The sequence below is a fragment of the Pristiophorus japonicus genome, chromosome 12 (assembly GCF_044704955.1).
Source record: "Pristiophorus japonicus isolate sPriJap1 chromosome 12, sPriJap1.hap1, whole genome shotgun sequence".
In the NCBI taxonomy this organism is placed as follows: domain Eukaryota; kingdom Metazoa; phylum Chordata; class Chondrichthyes; family Pristiophoridae; genus Pristiophorus; species Pristiophorus japonicus.
Window position 1 is genome coordinate 114,302,396 of NC_091988.1, and position 14,610 is coordinate 114,317,005.

Here is a 14,610-nt window from a genome sequence, read left to right on the forward strand (position 1 = left end):
AGAGCATGAACAGGGACAGAAGATCACTTCTTGCTGCTCTCGTGGGTCATGGGACTAATTCCAGCTTAAACAGCAGCTGGGGAACTTCACTTATGGACTACAGGAAATGATACCATTTAGATCACCGAGCGCGAGCAGCAGGGCATTTGAACACATGGTTATGGAAGACAGTATTAGTCCCTACCTGAAGCTCCAGTGCACAAGTGGTCAAAACAGGGCTGGAGCTCATCAAACTGAGTGGGAAGTAAAGAAAAAAGTGTCAACCCGATTAGGGATGGTCAATTGACCTCAAACTGGAATGGAATCCTTGTGAAAGGGAGCCAATGGAATAACTTGGAATGCGCACCAAGCTTGCACTAATCCCTCAGGCCAGTTCCACTCACCTGGAGCTCATGAACCTGCACAGCAAAGGCTGGGCAGTTACCATAGTCACCACCAATCCCTGGATAAGCTTTTATCAGCCATTATGGCACTAGTTACCTGGATCAGTTACACCAACACAGAAGTGAGGGAGGGTTATGGAGTGTAAACAGCTCCGTATTTCACATGTGTGGACAGGAGATGGACAATTAGGCATAAGGTACACTAATCACTGCTTTATTGACCATTTTATAACTAGTTGAAGTGTGTTTACTTGTGTTTCCTGTATAGGAACAAGGCCATCAAAGCAGCAGAGATCAGAGAGACAGCAGTCACAGTCAGGGCCACCATCAGGACCACCTCAGACTCCACACCTAAAGAGCAATGAGAAACCAATGGTTACTGAAGGAAATACTGAGGGGGACATGGAAACTAGCAGTGGTCCACTCACCTCCTGGAGACCTCTCCTGCATCCATTGCCCAACCTCAGTAAGGGATTCAGTTGCCAGGTCGGTGACATCAGTGTCCAGAATGACCAGGGGTCCAAGTGAGGCCTCACCCTCCCACTTCAATTCAGCATCACTCCCTGCAATATCAAACATTCCAGTTAGAGAGGGTAAAGGGGGACCTCCAACATCTAGAGGATCAATGTCCTACCAGCTTCAGGTTCAATGTCCCTCGTTCCTCTGGAAGGAAAGCCCAACTCCCTCGTGGCACCGCAGTCGCCCAAATCACAACAGGCGCAAACGTCATTGTTCGATCCTTCCAATGGGGCCCAGCTAAACAAGACAATCAGTGTAACAATCAGGTTGGGCATCACTTCGTCACACAACACATCCCTGAGGGAGAGAGGGGAACTTACACATTCTGCAGCTTCTGAAAAGTACAAGCTTTGCTCATGGAATCTCTCTGATCCAGTGCAGCAACCTTCAGGTGACAGCTGAGGAACATCTGAGGGACACATTCAACACCAGCCGTTATTCAGTGACTCCCTCCCAACATGAACACAATGGGCAGCTTCCTCTTACCAAGGAACCGTCATCGCCAAAGAAACGGAACGCATTCAGATCAAAGTGGAGCTTGTCCAGCTCACGCTCGTCTTTTGGCAACACAAAGGTTGAGAAGGAGTCCTCAGCTTTGCTGTCCAGGAGGCAACTGAAGAAAGATTAAAACACAGGCCATGGAGTGAATCAAGTGAAGCCATTGAGACGGGACCAGCTGTAGAAAGAAGAGAGCTCCTTACCCATTGTAGTCAATGATGCTGTAACTTGGGGTGGAGTCCTTGTCTGGGCTCAACGTTGCGACACAGCGGTCAATGTAGAGCTTCAGGGGCATGTGGTTGGTCATTGAAACAGAGGCCTCAATGTGAATGAGGTCACCCAGGTAGTAGACAGTCATGGTGTGCTCTGTAAGCCAGTCATCTGAAGGACAAGAGGACAAGGGATGGAGACAGTGGCTGCAACTCCCAGTGGATGACAGGAAATCACTCCCCATCCACCCAGCACATACCAGCCATTAGGCGCAGAGAGAATGACAGAAGCCCTTCTCCAGACTTGGTGGAGCTGAACGGGATCCAGGTGGGCTTGATCGGGTTACTGCTCACATTGCCACTCCTGGAAAGACAAGTGTGCCATTTTAGGACAGAGTCAGAGAACATGCATTAGATTGAGTTTTCATTCACTCAATGGTTACCTATAATAGCGGCACTCAATGGGAACGACAGCGCCATTAGTTCGCACAATGACAGATCCATGAGATTTGGGGGTGTGGTTCAGGTGTGTGGTGTAGACCAGGAAATCTCCAGCCATCTGAAAATCAGATTCAGAAATTAAGAACATAGTTCTTGGTGTTCGGAAGGGAGGTTGTGCAGCCTCTGCAGTTAATGCAGGGGGAAAGAGTTCAAGCAGGAGAGCAAAATCAATTCAACAGAAAAGTGGAGTGGCTCAGTGGGTTGCACCCTCGCCTCAGAGCGAGTAGGTTGTGGGTTCATGTCCCATTGCAGAGACTAGAGCTCAAAAAGCTAGGCTGAAACCCTAGTGCAGTGCTGAGGGAGCGCTGCACTGTCTGAGGTGCCATCTTTCATTTGTGACATTAAGCAGAGGCCCCACCTACTCAAGTAGACAGAAGAGATCCCATGGCACTATTTCAAAGAGTAGCAGGGGAGTTCTCCCAGTGTCCTGGCCACTATTTATCCCTCAAATGAACATCACATTCAGATGATCTGGTCATTATCACATTACTATTAGTGGGAGCTTGCTGTGCACAAATTGGCTGCTACATTTCCCACAACAGTGACAACACTTCACAAAGTACTTCAGTGGCAGTAAAGCACTATGAGATATACAGTGGTTGTGAAAGGTGCTATAGAATTGAAAGTCTTTAACCATTAAGTGTGCCAAAAGTTGCCCATAATTTGGGGCAATGAATCAACCTCCAGATTTAAGCCTCATTTAATCCAGGCATTCAAAAACAGGAAGTGTGGGAGATGAAGCTAAATATGGGAAATAACCAGTAAACTGACTCCCCAGTGACCTGAATATCCACAAGACAGGATATACCACAGGAAACATTTCAACAAAACCAAGTGAATACACAAGGCCAATAGGGGTCAGATCACAAGGTTGGAGAGACTAGGGAAAACCAGTTAAAGCAAAGCACAATGCACAATTCCAAAGCAAGTTTGAGGTTTAAAAGCAGGAGACAGGAGTCCCCTCAACATCAATGCCCTCTCACCAAGAGTTGGAGTGAAGAGTGGGGACTGATCCACACACCAAGCTTAGAGCAAGAGTTGAGGAATCACATTACCTTCACTCAGCTGCCACACTCATGGAGCCCATAGTCAAAGAGGACGGTGCGGTTCGGAGAGTCGATCCCAGTTGGCCAACAACCTACTGTCCCCAGGGTCAGGTCAGCAGCTTTAATCAGGTGGCTGGTCCCAAATAAATCCATGTGTACCCTGACCAGCAGGTTGTGCTCCCCACACTGCACCATCACAGTGTGCAGTGGGAACACATTGCGCCCCTCAGACACACGGAGACAGGAACCAAAGGGAGGCCCAGGAGGAGGGACTGTCTGAACCCCAGGGGTGGCCTTGACTCTTCTCCATGGAAACCTCTGGCCTCCAAACTGTCGCCAAATATCAGAGGGGCAAACAACCCCAACTAACAGCAGCACTGGGACCAGTGCCCTCACTACACAATCCCCCATGATCCCAAACCACTCAACTATCCCTGTAGCCCCCAGCCAGCACCTTTTATACACACAAGCTGCAGTCACCTGACACCAATGATACCAGAAGCAGCAACATTGAGCCAATTAACCGGCCCCAATCTCCACAATTTCTACCCAATGACAGAACGGATGGATTTATTGCCAGGCGGACCGATGTAAATTGGACCAATAGGAGTGGCAGTGAATGGCCCGCTGTCACCTGACAGAAATCAGCACCACAACTATTTTAAGTTGAACCAATAATCAAGTTGTTATGTATTGATGCCTGGGGTCACCAGACACCAGGGGGCGCCGCTGTTGGAGGTCATCAGGCTGTACGTGCGTGTGCGCGGTCACTGGTATATAAGCGTGGGTACTGTGTCATGCGGGTACTTTGGGCATGAATAAAGTTGGGTCAGGTTTGCACCTGAGGCCGTTTACAGTAACAAGACTTTTGAGTCATTATATTTGGCGACGAGGTAACTTAAGAACCTTCGCACGTACAATGGACACTATTGGAATTCTGGAGAGATTTGCAGAGGGCGAGCATTGGGCGGCTTTTATTGACCGCCTGGATCAGTATTTTGTGATCAACAAAATGGAGGGAGAGGCTGACGCAATTCGGCGCAGGGCGGTTTTCCTCACCGTTTGTGGTTCGAAAATTTAGGGCCTTATGAAGAACCTTTTCTCGCCTTTACATCCAATGGACAAAGAGTACAAAGATTTGTGTGTTTTGCTGCGTGACCATCTAAAGCTAAAAGACGGGATCATCATCTCACGCTATCGCTTCTATACGCATGTTCATGCTGAGGGCCAGGATGTGTCGGGATTCATCGCTGACCTACCATGTCTTGCTGAGCCGTGTAAGTTCGGGAACGTGTTGAAGACATTGCAAGATTTTTTAGTGATAGGCATCAACCCTGATGTGATTCTTCGGAAGTTATTGGCCGAAGAAAAGCTGGATTTGAGAAAGGCCATCGTGAGTACAGGGGCAGGGAGGTGTTGCTACAGTTGTACAGGGCCTTGGTGAGGCCACACCTGGAGTATTGTGTACAGTTTTGGTCTCCTAACCTGAGGAAGGACATTCTTGCTATTGAGGGAGTGCAGCGAAGGTTCACCAGACTGATTCCCGGGATGGCGGGACTGACCTATCAAGAAAGACTGGATCAACTGGGCTTGTATTCACTGGAGTTCAGAAGAATGAGAGGGAACCTCATAGAAACATTTAAAATTCTGACGGGGTTAGACAGGTTAGATGCAGGAAGAATGTTCCCAATGTTGGGGAAGTCCAGAACCAGATGTCACAGTCTAAGGATAAGGGGTAAGCCATTTAGGACCGAGATGCGGAGGAACTTCTTCACCCAGAGAGTGGTGAACCTGTGGAATTCTCTACCACAGAAAGTTGTTGAGGCCAATTCACTAAATATATTCAAAAAGGAGTTAGATGAGGTCCTTACTACTAGGGGGATCAAGGGGTATGGCGAGAAAGCAGGAATGGGGTACTGAAGTTGAATGTTCAGCCATGAACTCATTGAATGGCGGTGCAGGCTAGAAGGGCCGAATGGCCTACTCCTGCACCTATTTTCTATGTTTCTATGTTTCTATGACTGCCGAGGCATGCATGGCAACTGATGATAATTTGAAGCAGATATCATCGAAGAGTCAGAGCTCCACGGCAGGTACTGTAAACAAGATTGTGTCGTTTTCTGGCAGGGCCTACTCGACTGCTTATGTGAAACTTGTCGCTGCTCAGAGTCCGCCAACTGGTACGAATCAGACTTCACCCTGTTGGCGTTGTGGGGGCAGTCATTGGCCTCATCAGTGTCGGTTTAAACAATACGCCTTTAATGTCTGTTCAAAAGTGGGGCATCTTCAGAGAATGTGCCCATAACTGAGCAAGGATGCTGCCACTCATCACATTTTTAATGATAACCAGTCCAGTGCTGGCCCGGATACACAACCCGGGGAGGAAGTTTATTGTCTGTATTCGCTCTTGGGAAAGAGCCAGCCGATAATCATTAATGTGAAGCTGAATGGCATGCCTGTATCAATGGAGCTGGACACGGGTATGAGTCAGTCAATAATGAGCCAAAGGACATTCAATAAGCTGTGGGACACTGAGGCTGTGAAGCCTAAGCTGAGTCCAGTCAATGCCAAGTTGCGTACTTACATTAAGGAACTCATAACGGTGATTGGCAATGCAGTAGTCAAAGTGTCTTTTGATGGTGTGGTTCATGATCTAGCATTATGGATCATCCAGGTAATGGTCCAACGCTGTTCAGCAGGAATTGGCTCGAAAAAATCAAGTGGAACTGGAATGATGTCAAAGCGTTGTCCTCGTGTGCTCAAGTGTTGAAGAAGTTTCCTTCTTTGTTTGAACCGGGCATTGGTAATTTTACTGGAGCCAAGGTGCAGATTCACCTGGATTCTGATGCAAGGCCTGTCTATCATAAAGCTCGGTCTGTTCCTTACATGATGAGGGAGAAGGTTGAATTTGAACTTGACAGACTCCAACGTGAATGGATTATATCACCGGTCGAGTTTAACGAGTGCGCCAGTCCCATTGTTCCTGTATTGAAGAGTGATGGCACTGTCAGGATTTGTGGAGACTACAAGGTTATGATTAACCGATTTTCGAAACAGGATCAGTATCCGCTACCGAAGGCTGATGACCTGTTCGCCATGCTAGCTGATGGCAAGTCGTTCACTAAACTAGATGTGATGTCTGCCTATATGACACAGGAGCTTGTCGGCACTTCGAAGAAATTCACCTGCATAAACACCTATAAAGGACTATTTGTCTATAACAGGTGTCCTTTTGGAATTCGTTTGGCTGCAGCCATATTTCAGAGGAACATGGAGAGTCTACTGAAGTCCATTCCTAGAACTGTCATGTTTCAAGATGACATTCTGGTCACAGGTCACAACACTGCTGAACATCTGAACAATCTTGAAGGAGTCCTACATCATTATGGACAAAGTAGGACTCAGGCTGAAATGTTCGAAGTGTGTCTTCATGGTGCCTAAAGTTGAATTACTGGGGAGGAAAATTGCTGCTGATGGCATCGGGCCTACTGATTCAAAAACCAAGGCCATCAAAAATGCACCTCAGAATGTGATGGAGCTGCATTCATTCCTTGGGCTACACAACTACTTCGGTAATTTCTTACCCAGATTGAGCACCTTGTTAGAGCCACTGAAGATGCTAATCAGAAAAGGCGACAACTGGGTCTGGGTGTGTCTCAAGGTGGAGTCTTTGAGAAACCTAAGAATCTGCTCTGTTCAAACAAGTTGCTTGATCATTATGATCCGTGTAAGCATCTGTAATACTTCATCATATGGGGTTGGCTGTGTACTCCAACAAGCAAATGAGTCAGGAAAGCTACAACCTGTTGCATATGCTTCGAGAGGTTTGTGAAAGGCGGAAAGAGCTTACAGCATGGTAGAAAAAGAAGCTTTGGCCTGTGTGTACGGTGTCAAAAAAATGCATCAGTACCTGTTTGGTCTTCATTTCAAGCTCGAAATGGATCACAAGCCATTTATTTCATTGTTTTCGGAAAACAAAGGTATTATTACTAATGCATCATCCTGTATTCAGATTGTCTGCCTATGATTATGTTATTTGTCATAGACCTGGCACTGAGAATTGTGCCGATGCATTGAGTCGTCTGCCTTGCCCACACTTGATATGGAGATGCCTCAACCTGCAGATCTATTGTTAGTAATGGATGCTTTTGAGAGTGAAGGAACTCCTGTCACTGCTCAACAAGTGAGGATCTGGACCAGCCATGACCCTATTTTATTGGTTGTGAAACGTTATGACCTCAGTGGTGATTGATCTGCAATATTTATGGAGATGTGTGATGAGACCAAACCTTAGAACCGTCGCAAAGATCAGCTGTCCATTTAGTCAGATTGTTTACTGTAGGGTAATCGTGTCATTATGCCGAAGAAAGGGAGAGAAAAATTGGTACGTGAACTTCATAGCACTCATCCTGGTATTGTCATGATGAAAGCCATTGCTAGGTCTCATGCATGGTGGCCTGGAATTGACTCTGATATGGAATCATGTGTGCATCAGTGCAACACTTGCATGCAGCTAAGTAAAGTGCCAGTGGAATATCCGCTGAGTCTTTGGTCATGGCCATCTAAACCATGGTCGAGGATCCACATCGATTTTGTGGGCCCTTTCATGGGAAAGATGTTTTTTGTTGTGGTGGATGCATATTCAAAGTGGATAGCATGTATTATTATGTCAGCTAGTACATCTGCAGCTACTATTGAGAGCCTTCATATCATGTTTGCTACACATGGTTTGCCTGACATCGTTGTGTGCTTCACAAGTCTTGAGTTTCAGGAGTTCATGAAACTCAATGGTATTAGACATATTTTCTATGTTTCTATGTTTCTATGTGAGGGCAGCTCCATTCAAACCTGCTTCCAATGGTCAAGCAGAGCGTGCTGTTCAAACCATCAAGCAGAGAATGAAACGTGTAACTCAGAGTTCACTACAGACTCGTTTGTCATGTATGTTGTTCAGTTACAGGACAAGACCTCATACACTTACTGGGGTCTCCCCTGCTGAACTACTGATGAAGAGAAATCTCAAGACCAAGCTTTCTCTTGTTCATCCTGATCCGAATGATCGTGTTGAAAACAGACGTCAAAGTCAGCAATGATGTCATGATCGTGTTGCTGTGTCAGGTGACATCTCTGTCAACGATCCGGTTTATGTATTGAACTATGGTTAAGGTCCAAAGTGGATCGCCGGAACTGTTATGGCCAAGGAAAGTAAGAGTGTTTATTGTCGTGCTCAAGAATGGGCAAACATGCAGGAAACATGTTGATCAGGTAAAACTGCGGCACACGGATGAACTGGAAGCATTTGAGGAAGATGCAGTCAGTGACCAACCAACCAATGTTCATTCATCAGAGGACTTTGCTGTCATACTGAACCTAGACCTTCAGTCTCTGATGTGGTCATTACCACTCCCATCAGATCGGTTACTCAGCCTTCAGACACAACTGACTCAGAACGCTCGCCCAGAACTAAAGTTGAACTGAGATGATCAAATCGTGAGAGGAAAGTCCCAGATCATCTCAATTTGTAAAGAGACTGATATTAAGATCTTGAAGGGGAATGTTGTTATGTATTGATGCTTGGGATCATCAGACACCAGGGGGCACCACTGTTCGAGGTCATCGGGCTGTACGCGTATGTGCGCGGTCACTGGTATATAAGCGTGGGTACCATGTCACGGGGGTACTTCGGGCGCGAATAAAGTTGGATCAGGTTTACACCTGAGGCAGTTTACAGGAACAAGACTCTTGAGTCATGACACAAGTGCCCCCTTATTAAAGGAGCACTAAAACCGACACATTAAACAAATTAAACTTTTGACATTAAAAGGATCAAATTAAAATTTGGTTGCCGGGGGTGATGATCCACTTCAGTCCCTCCGGCGCCCACCTCTCGCGGAAGGCCGCAAGCGTACACCGCGTGCTCCATTTCTAGGGACACCCTGGCTCGGATGTAACTGCAGAAGAGAGGCAGGCAGTCGAGCTGAATGACCCTCTCGACCGCCCGCTGCTTGGACCGGCTGATGGCCCCCATGGCCGTGCCCAGGAGCAGTCCTATGAGGCGGCCTTCCGACCTGCCCGCTCCTCTCCGGACTCCTCCAGGCCGCAGAAATTACAGGTAGACTGGGAGCACGTGAAACGACGTAAAAAACTTATTGCACGGGACTGCTCCATGCAACACCCTCCAGGCCAAGTCTCCAATAAATAAGGGAAGGACTCTCACGTAGAGTGCACTCTATTGAGGACCCCCACCTTCTCCGGACGGCAAATGGTGTGCATGGCGTGTCTGGACGGCAGACAAGGATGGCAACGTGGAGAATGTGCAAGAGCAGCCAGTACAGGAGGCCCCTCCGTGCAGAACTGAAAGGCACAGGGAATCCGTGTAACATGTGTGTGTAGAGTGTGTGAGGTTGCAGCCCCTTTTTCACTATTTGAAGTGACTGTTCCTCAAATTCTGGTTGCACTTCAGTCACACACTCCTGATCTTTGGGCACCCTGTACGGAGGGGAGCGGGCAGATCAGAAGGCCTCCTTGTAGGACTGCTCCTGGGCACGGCCAAGGGGGCCATCAGCCGGTCCAGGCAGCGGGCAGTCGAGGGAGTCGTTCTGCCTCACTATCTGTCTCTCTTCCGCGGTTACATCTGAGCCAGGGTGTCCACTGGTACACTCGCAGCCTTCCGCGAGAGGTGGGCGCCGGAGGAACTAGAGTGCATCATCACCCCCGGAAACCAAACTTTAATTTGAACCATGTCCAAAGTTTGATTTAATTACCTTTTTAGTGCCCAACCCCCCACCACTTTTAGCCAGGGGCAGGAGTATAATTTGTGTTTAGTGCCCTCAAAAAAAAAGCGGGCACTTGAAAAGTTTTGGGAGTGTGACCCCGTTCAGGGGGCAGTTGATTACTGACAGCTATTTTGAGTTGTATCAGTAATAAAGTGCCCCCTGATTTTATGACATTTTAGAGAGAGGTTGCTTTATTACAATGCGTAACCATAGAGACAGCCCATAATAGAGCAAGCAACACTCACTGAGCAGTGGCAGGAGCAACCAGAGTATAAAATATGACAAACCGCGGACTGGGCCCACTCAGGATTATGCAGCAAAGTTATTTAACAATCGCTCCATCAGCCTCTCAGCTCAGACCATCCCACACCTGGGATCAGGGAGACAGTTTTGTTCAATGTTTGGAGAAAGCTCTGCTGGTCTGACCCGAGTCCATGTTTATTGTAGTAAGATGTTACTCCACAACTCAACACAGACCTGGGTTCGATTTACTAGATCCTGAAATTTGTGAAGATTTTTTTTCCTTCAGTATTTAAAGAAGGAAACCATTCCTTACAGAAGGTATTGTTGGCGTGTAGAGTAAAGAGACAGTGGGCAAATCAGAAAACAAAGCATCAAGTAGCAGGGACCTGTAGAAAGTCAACAAACCTCCAGCACCATCGCCTGTCCATGAGCTTCGAACTCCACCAACTATTCCTGAACTGAGCTGCCCCTCCCCAGTGTACTGCCGCTCAAGTTAGAACAGCCCTTGTTCCACTCTAATCCCTAGTCCCTGTACATTGCAGATGATATTAAAGGCTATTCTCAGTCTGTACTGAATTTCTTTGGGCACCCATCCGAGCTTCTGCGACTGTTGGAGGCTGAGACACTGACACTAAAACCCCAATATGGGGGAGTGACACTGGAGCCCACCTTGTTCCCAGACAGGAACATAGGAGTCAGAGAGCTGGCAGTGGAGAAGCTCAATGAGGGAGACAGTCCACTCACCCCCTCAGGGGAAGAATAGGGGAGTGATTGTTAGAAGCTCCTTCTCTGCCATTCTCCAGCGAGAGATGACAATTGGTTCAAACCCCAACCTCTGGCACCATGTGATTCTCAGCTAAGCTCAGGCCCTCCCCTTCATCCAGAGGAAGATGCAGCCAAACTCTGGGCTGTATATTAGGGCTCTGAATAGTGCCAGTTCCATTGGCACCCAGTCACTCCATTTCCACTGCAGGGTGAATCAGATAAGCTAGAAACAACAGCAACAAACCACACCTACATGGTGATGGGCAAAATGTGCCCAGGTCAGAAATGCTGCAAGCCCATTTGTGTCCCAGTCCATACAGCCAGATCCAGGACAGAAGACACAGTGGAATGATCCCACACTTGGAAGGGTTTTGGTTACTTCACTACCAAGCTCTCCCACATTGGAGCATGAACAGAGACAGAAGATGATTTCTTGCTGTTCTCTCGGGCCATGGGAATAATTCCAGCTTAATCAACAGCTGGGGAACTTCACTTATAAATGTTTCCATTTCCTGTACTTCCATATCACCGAGAGCGAGGGGCAGGGCATTTGGACACATGGTTATGGAAGACAAACAGTAGCGGTCCCGACTTGAAGCCCCAATGCACAAGAGTTGTCAAACCAGGGCTGGAGCTCATCAAACTGGCTGGGAAGTCAAGTAAATAATGGGTCATCCCATTAGGGATGATCAATTGATCTCAAACTGGAGTGGAGTCCTTGTGAAAGGGAGACAATGGAATAACTTGGACCAATCACAAGCTTGCACCAATGCCTCAGGGCAGTTCCACTCACCTGGAGCTCATGGACCTGCACAGTGAAGGCTGGGCAGTTACCAGAGTCACAACCCAACCCAGGATAAGCTTTTAACCAGTCATTATGGGACAAGTTACCTGGACCAGTTACAACACAGGGAACCAAGGGACAGAGTGACCAATGAACAAACAGGCACAAGGTACACTAATCACTGCTTTATTGATCATTTGATAACTAGTTGAACTGGGTTTGCTTGTGTTTCCTGTACAGGAACAAGGCCATCAAAGCAGCAGAGATCAGAGAGACAGCGGTCACAGTCAGGGCCACCATCAGGATCACCTCAGACGCCACACCTAAAGAGCAATGAGAAACCAATGGTTACTGAAGGAAATACTGAGGGGGAAATGGAAACGAGCAGTGGGCCCACTCACCCCCTGGAGACCTCTCCTGCATCCGTTGCCCAACCTCAGTAAGGGACTCAGTTGCCAGGTCAGTCACATCAGTGTCCAGAATGACCAGGGGTCCAAGTGAGGCCTCACCCTCCCACTTCAATTCAGCATCACTCCCTGCAATATCAAACATTCCAGTTAGAGAGGGTAAAGGGGGACCTCCAACATCTAGAGGATCAATGTCCTACCAGCTTCAGTTACAGGGTCCCTCCTGCCTCTGGAAGGAAAGCCCAACTCCCTCGCGGCACCGCAGTCGCCCAAATGACAACAGGCGCAAACATCATTGTTCGATCCTTCTAATGGGGCCCAGCTAAACAAGACAATCAGTGTAACAATCAGGTTGGGCATCACTTCTCCACACAATACATCCCTGAGGGAGAGAGTGGGAACTTACACATTCTGCAGCTTCTGGAAAGTACAAGCTTTGCTCATGGAATCTCTCCAATCCACTGCAGCAACCTCCAGGTGACAGGTGAGGAAAATCTGAGGGACACATTCAACACCAGCCGTTATTCAGTGACTCCCTCCCAACATGGAGAACCCAATGGGCAACTGCCTCTTACCAAGGAACCGTCATCGCCAAAGAAGCGGAACGCATCCAGGTCAAAGCAGAGCTTGTCCAACTCACGCTCGTCTCTTGGCAACAGGAAGGTTGTGAAGGAGTCCTCATCTTTGCTGTCCAGGAGGCAACTGAAGAAAGATTGAAACACAGGCCATGGAGTGAATCAAGTGAAGCCATGGAGATTTGACCAGCTGGAGAACTCAGAGAGCTCCTTACCCATTGTAGTCAATGATGCTGTAACTTGGGGTGGAGTCCTTGTCTGGGCTCAAAGTAGCGACGCAGCGGTCAATGTAGAGCTTCAAGGGCATGTAGTTGGTCATTGAAACAGAGGCCTCAATGTGAATGAGGTCACCCAGATAGTAGACAGTCGAGGTGCGCTCTGTAAGCCAGTCATCTGAAGGACAAGAGGTCAAAGGTTGGAGACAATGGCTGCAACTCCCAGTGGGTGACAGGAAATCACTCCCCATCCACCCAGCACATACCAGCCATTAGGCACAGAGAGAATGACAGAAGCCCTGCTCCAGACTTGGTGGAGCTGAACGGGATCCAGGTGGGCTTGATCGGGTTACGGCTCACATTGCCCCTGCTGGAAAGACAAGGGAGCCATTTTGGACAAAGTCAGACAACATGCATTAGATCGAGTTTTCATTCAGTCAGTCAATGGTTACTTATGATAGCTGCACTCAATGGGAATGACAGCTCCATTAGTTCGCACAATGATAGATCCATGAGCCTTGTGGGTGTGGTTGAGGTGTGTGGTGCAGACCAGGAAATCTCCAGCCATCTGAAAAACATCAGCTTCAGAAATGAAGAACATTGTACTCGGGTGTTCAGAAGGGAGGTTGTGCAGGCTCTGCAGTTAATGCAGGGGGAGGGAGTTCAAGCAGGAGAGCAAAATCAATTCAACAGAAAAATGGAGTGGCTCAGTGGGTAGCACCCTCACCTCAGAGTGAGTAGGTTGTGGGTTGAAGTCCCATTGCAGAGACTAGAGCTAAAAAAGCTCGACTGACACCCCAGTGCAGTGCTGAGGGAGCGCTGCACTATCAGAGATGTCATTTTTCATGAGACGTCATTTTTCATGAGACATTAAGCAGAGGACCCACCTGCTCTCAGCTGGGCATAAAAGATCCCATAGCACAATTTAAACAGAGCAGGGGAGTTCTCCCCGGTGTCCTGGGCCAATATTGATCCTTCAAATCAACATCACTAAAAGAGATGATCTGGTCACTATCACACTACTGTTCGTGTGAGCTTGCTGTGCACAAATTGGCTGCTGCATTTCCCACAATAGTGACAACACGTCACAAAGTACTTCACTGGCAGTAAAGCACTGAGATATACAGTGGTTGTGAAAGGTGCTATAGAAATGAAAGTCTTTAACAATTAATAAAAAAAAAGGAGCTACAAGTGGCCAATAATTTGGGGCAATGAATAGAGCTCCAGATTTAAGTCTCATTTAATCCAGGCTCCCAGGTATTAGAATACAGGAAGTGTGAGAGATAAAGCTGAATGTGGAAACAACTGAACCATTAAACTGACTCCCCAGTGAGCTGAGAATCCACAAGACAGGATATACCAAATAAATAGTTTAGACAAACTCAAGGTGAATGCTCAAGGCCAACAGGGGTGAGATCACCAGGATGGAGAGATGAGGGAAGACCAGTTAAAGCAAAGCACAATGCAGAATTCCAGAGCAAGTTTGACAGTTGAAACCAGGAGACAGGAGTCCCCTCGACATCAATGCTCCCTCACCAAGAGTTGGAGTGAAGAGTGGGGACTGATCCACACACCAAGCTTAGAGCAAGAGTTGAGGAATCACATTACCTTCACTCAGCTGCCACACTCATGGAGCCCATAGTCAAAGAGGACGGTGCGGTTCGGAGAGTCGATCCCAGTTGGCCGACA

The 14,610-nt window shown here is 47.7% G+C and overlaps 2 protein-coding genes across 2 annotated transcripts; both read right to left on the reverse strand.

The window, feature by feature from the left end:
* Positions 1 to 630: 630 nt before the first annotated feature.
* On the reverse strand, positions 631 to 3,309 carry LOC139276842 (zona pellucida sperm-binding protein 3-like). Its single transcript, XM_070894839.1, has 8 exons — positions 3,253 to 3,309; positions 2,053 to 2,168; positions 1,870 to 1,973; positions 1,604 to 1,781; positions 1,389 to 1,515; positions 1,223 to 1,311; positions 1,018 to 1,139; positions 631 to 734 (listed from the first exon to the last, which is right to left on the reverse strand). The coding sequence occupies exons 1-8, from the start codon at positions 3,307 to 3,309 to the stop codon at positions 631 to 633; spliced, it is 897 nt and encodes a 298-aa protein (XP_070750940.1).
* Positions 3,310 to 11,928: 8,619 nt separating this feature from the next.
* LOC139276843 (zona pellucida sperm-binding protein 3-like) lies at positions 11,929 to 13,522 on the reverse strand. Its single transcript, XM_070894841.1, has 7 exons — positions 13,374 to 13,522; positions 13,188 to 13,291; positions 12,922 to 13,099; positions 12,707 to 12,833; positions 12,538 to 12,626; positions 12,332 to 12,453; positions 11,929 to 12,047 (listed from the first exon to the last, which is right to left on the reverse strand). The coding sequence occupies exons 1-7, from the start codon at positions 13,520 to 13,522 to the stop codon at positions 11,929 to 11,931; spliced, it is 888 nt and encodes a 295-aa protein (XP_070750942.1).
* Between the last annotated feature and the right edge of the window lie 1,088 nt (positions 13,523 to 14,610).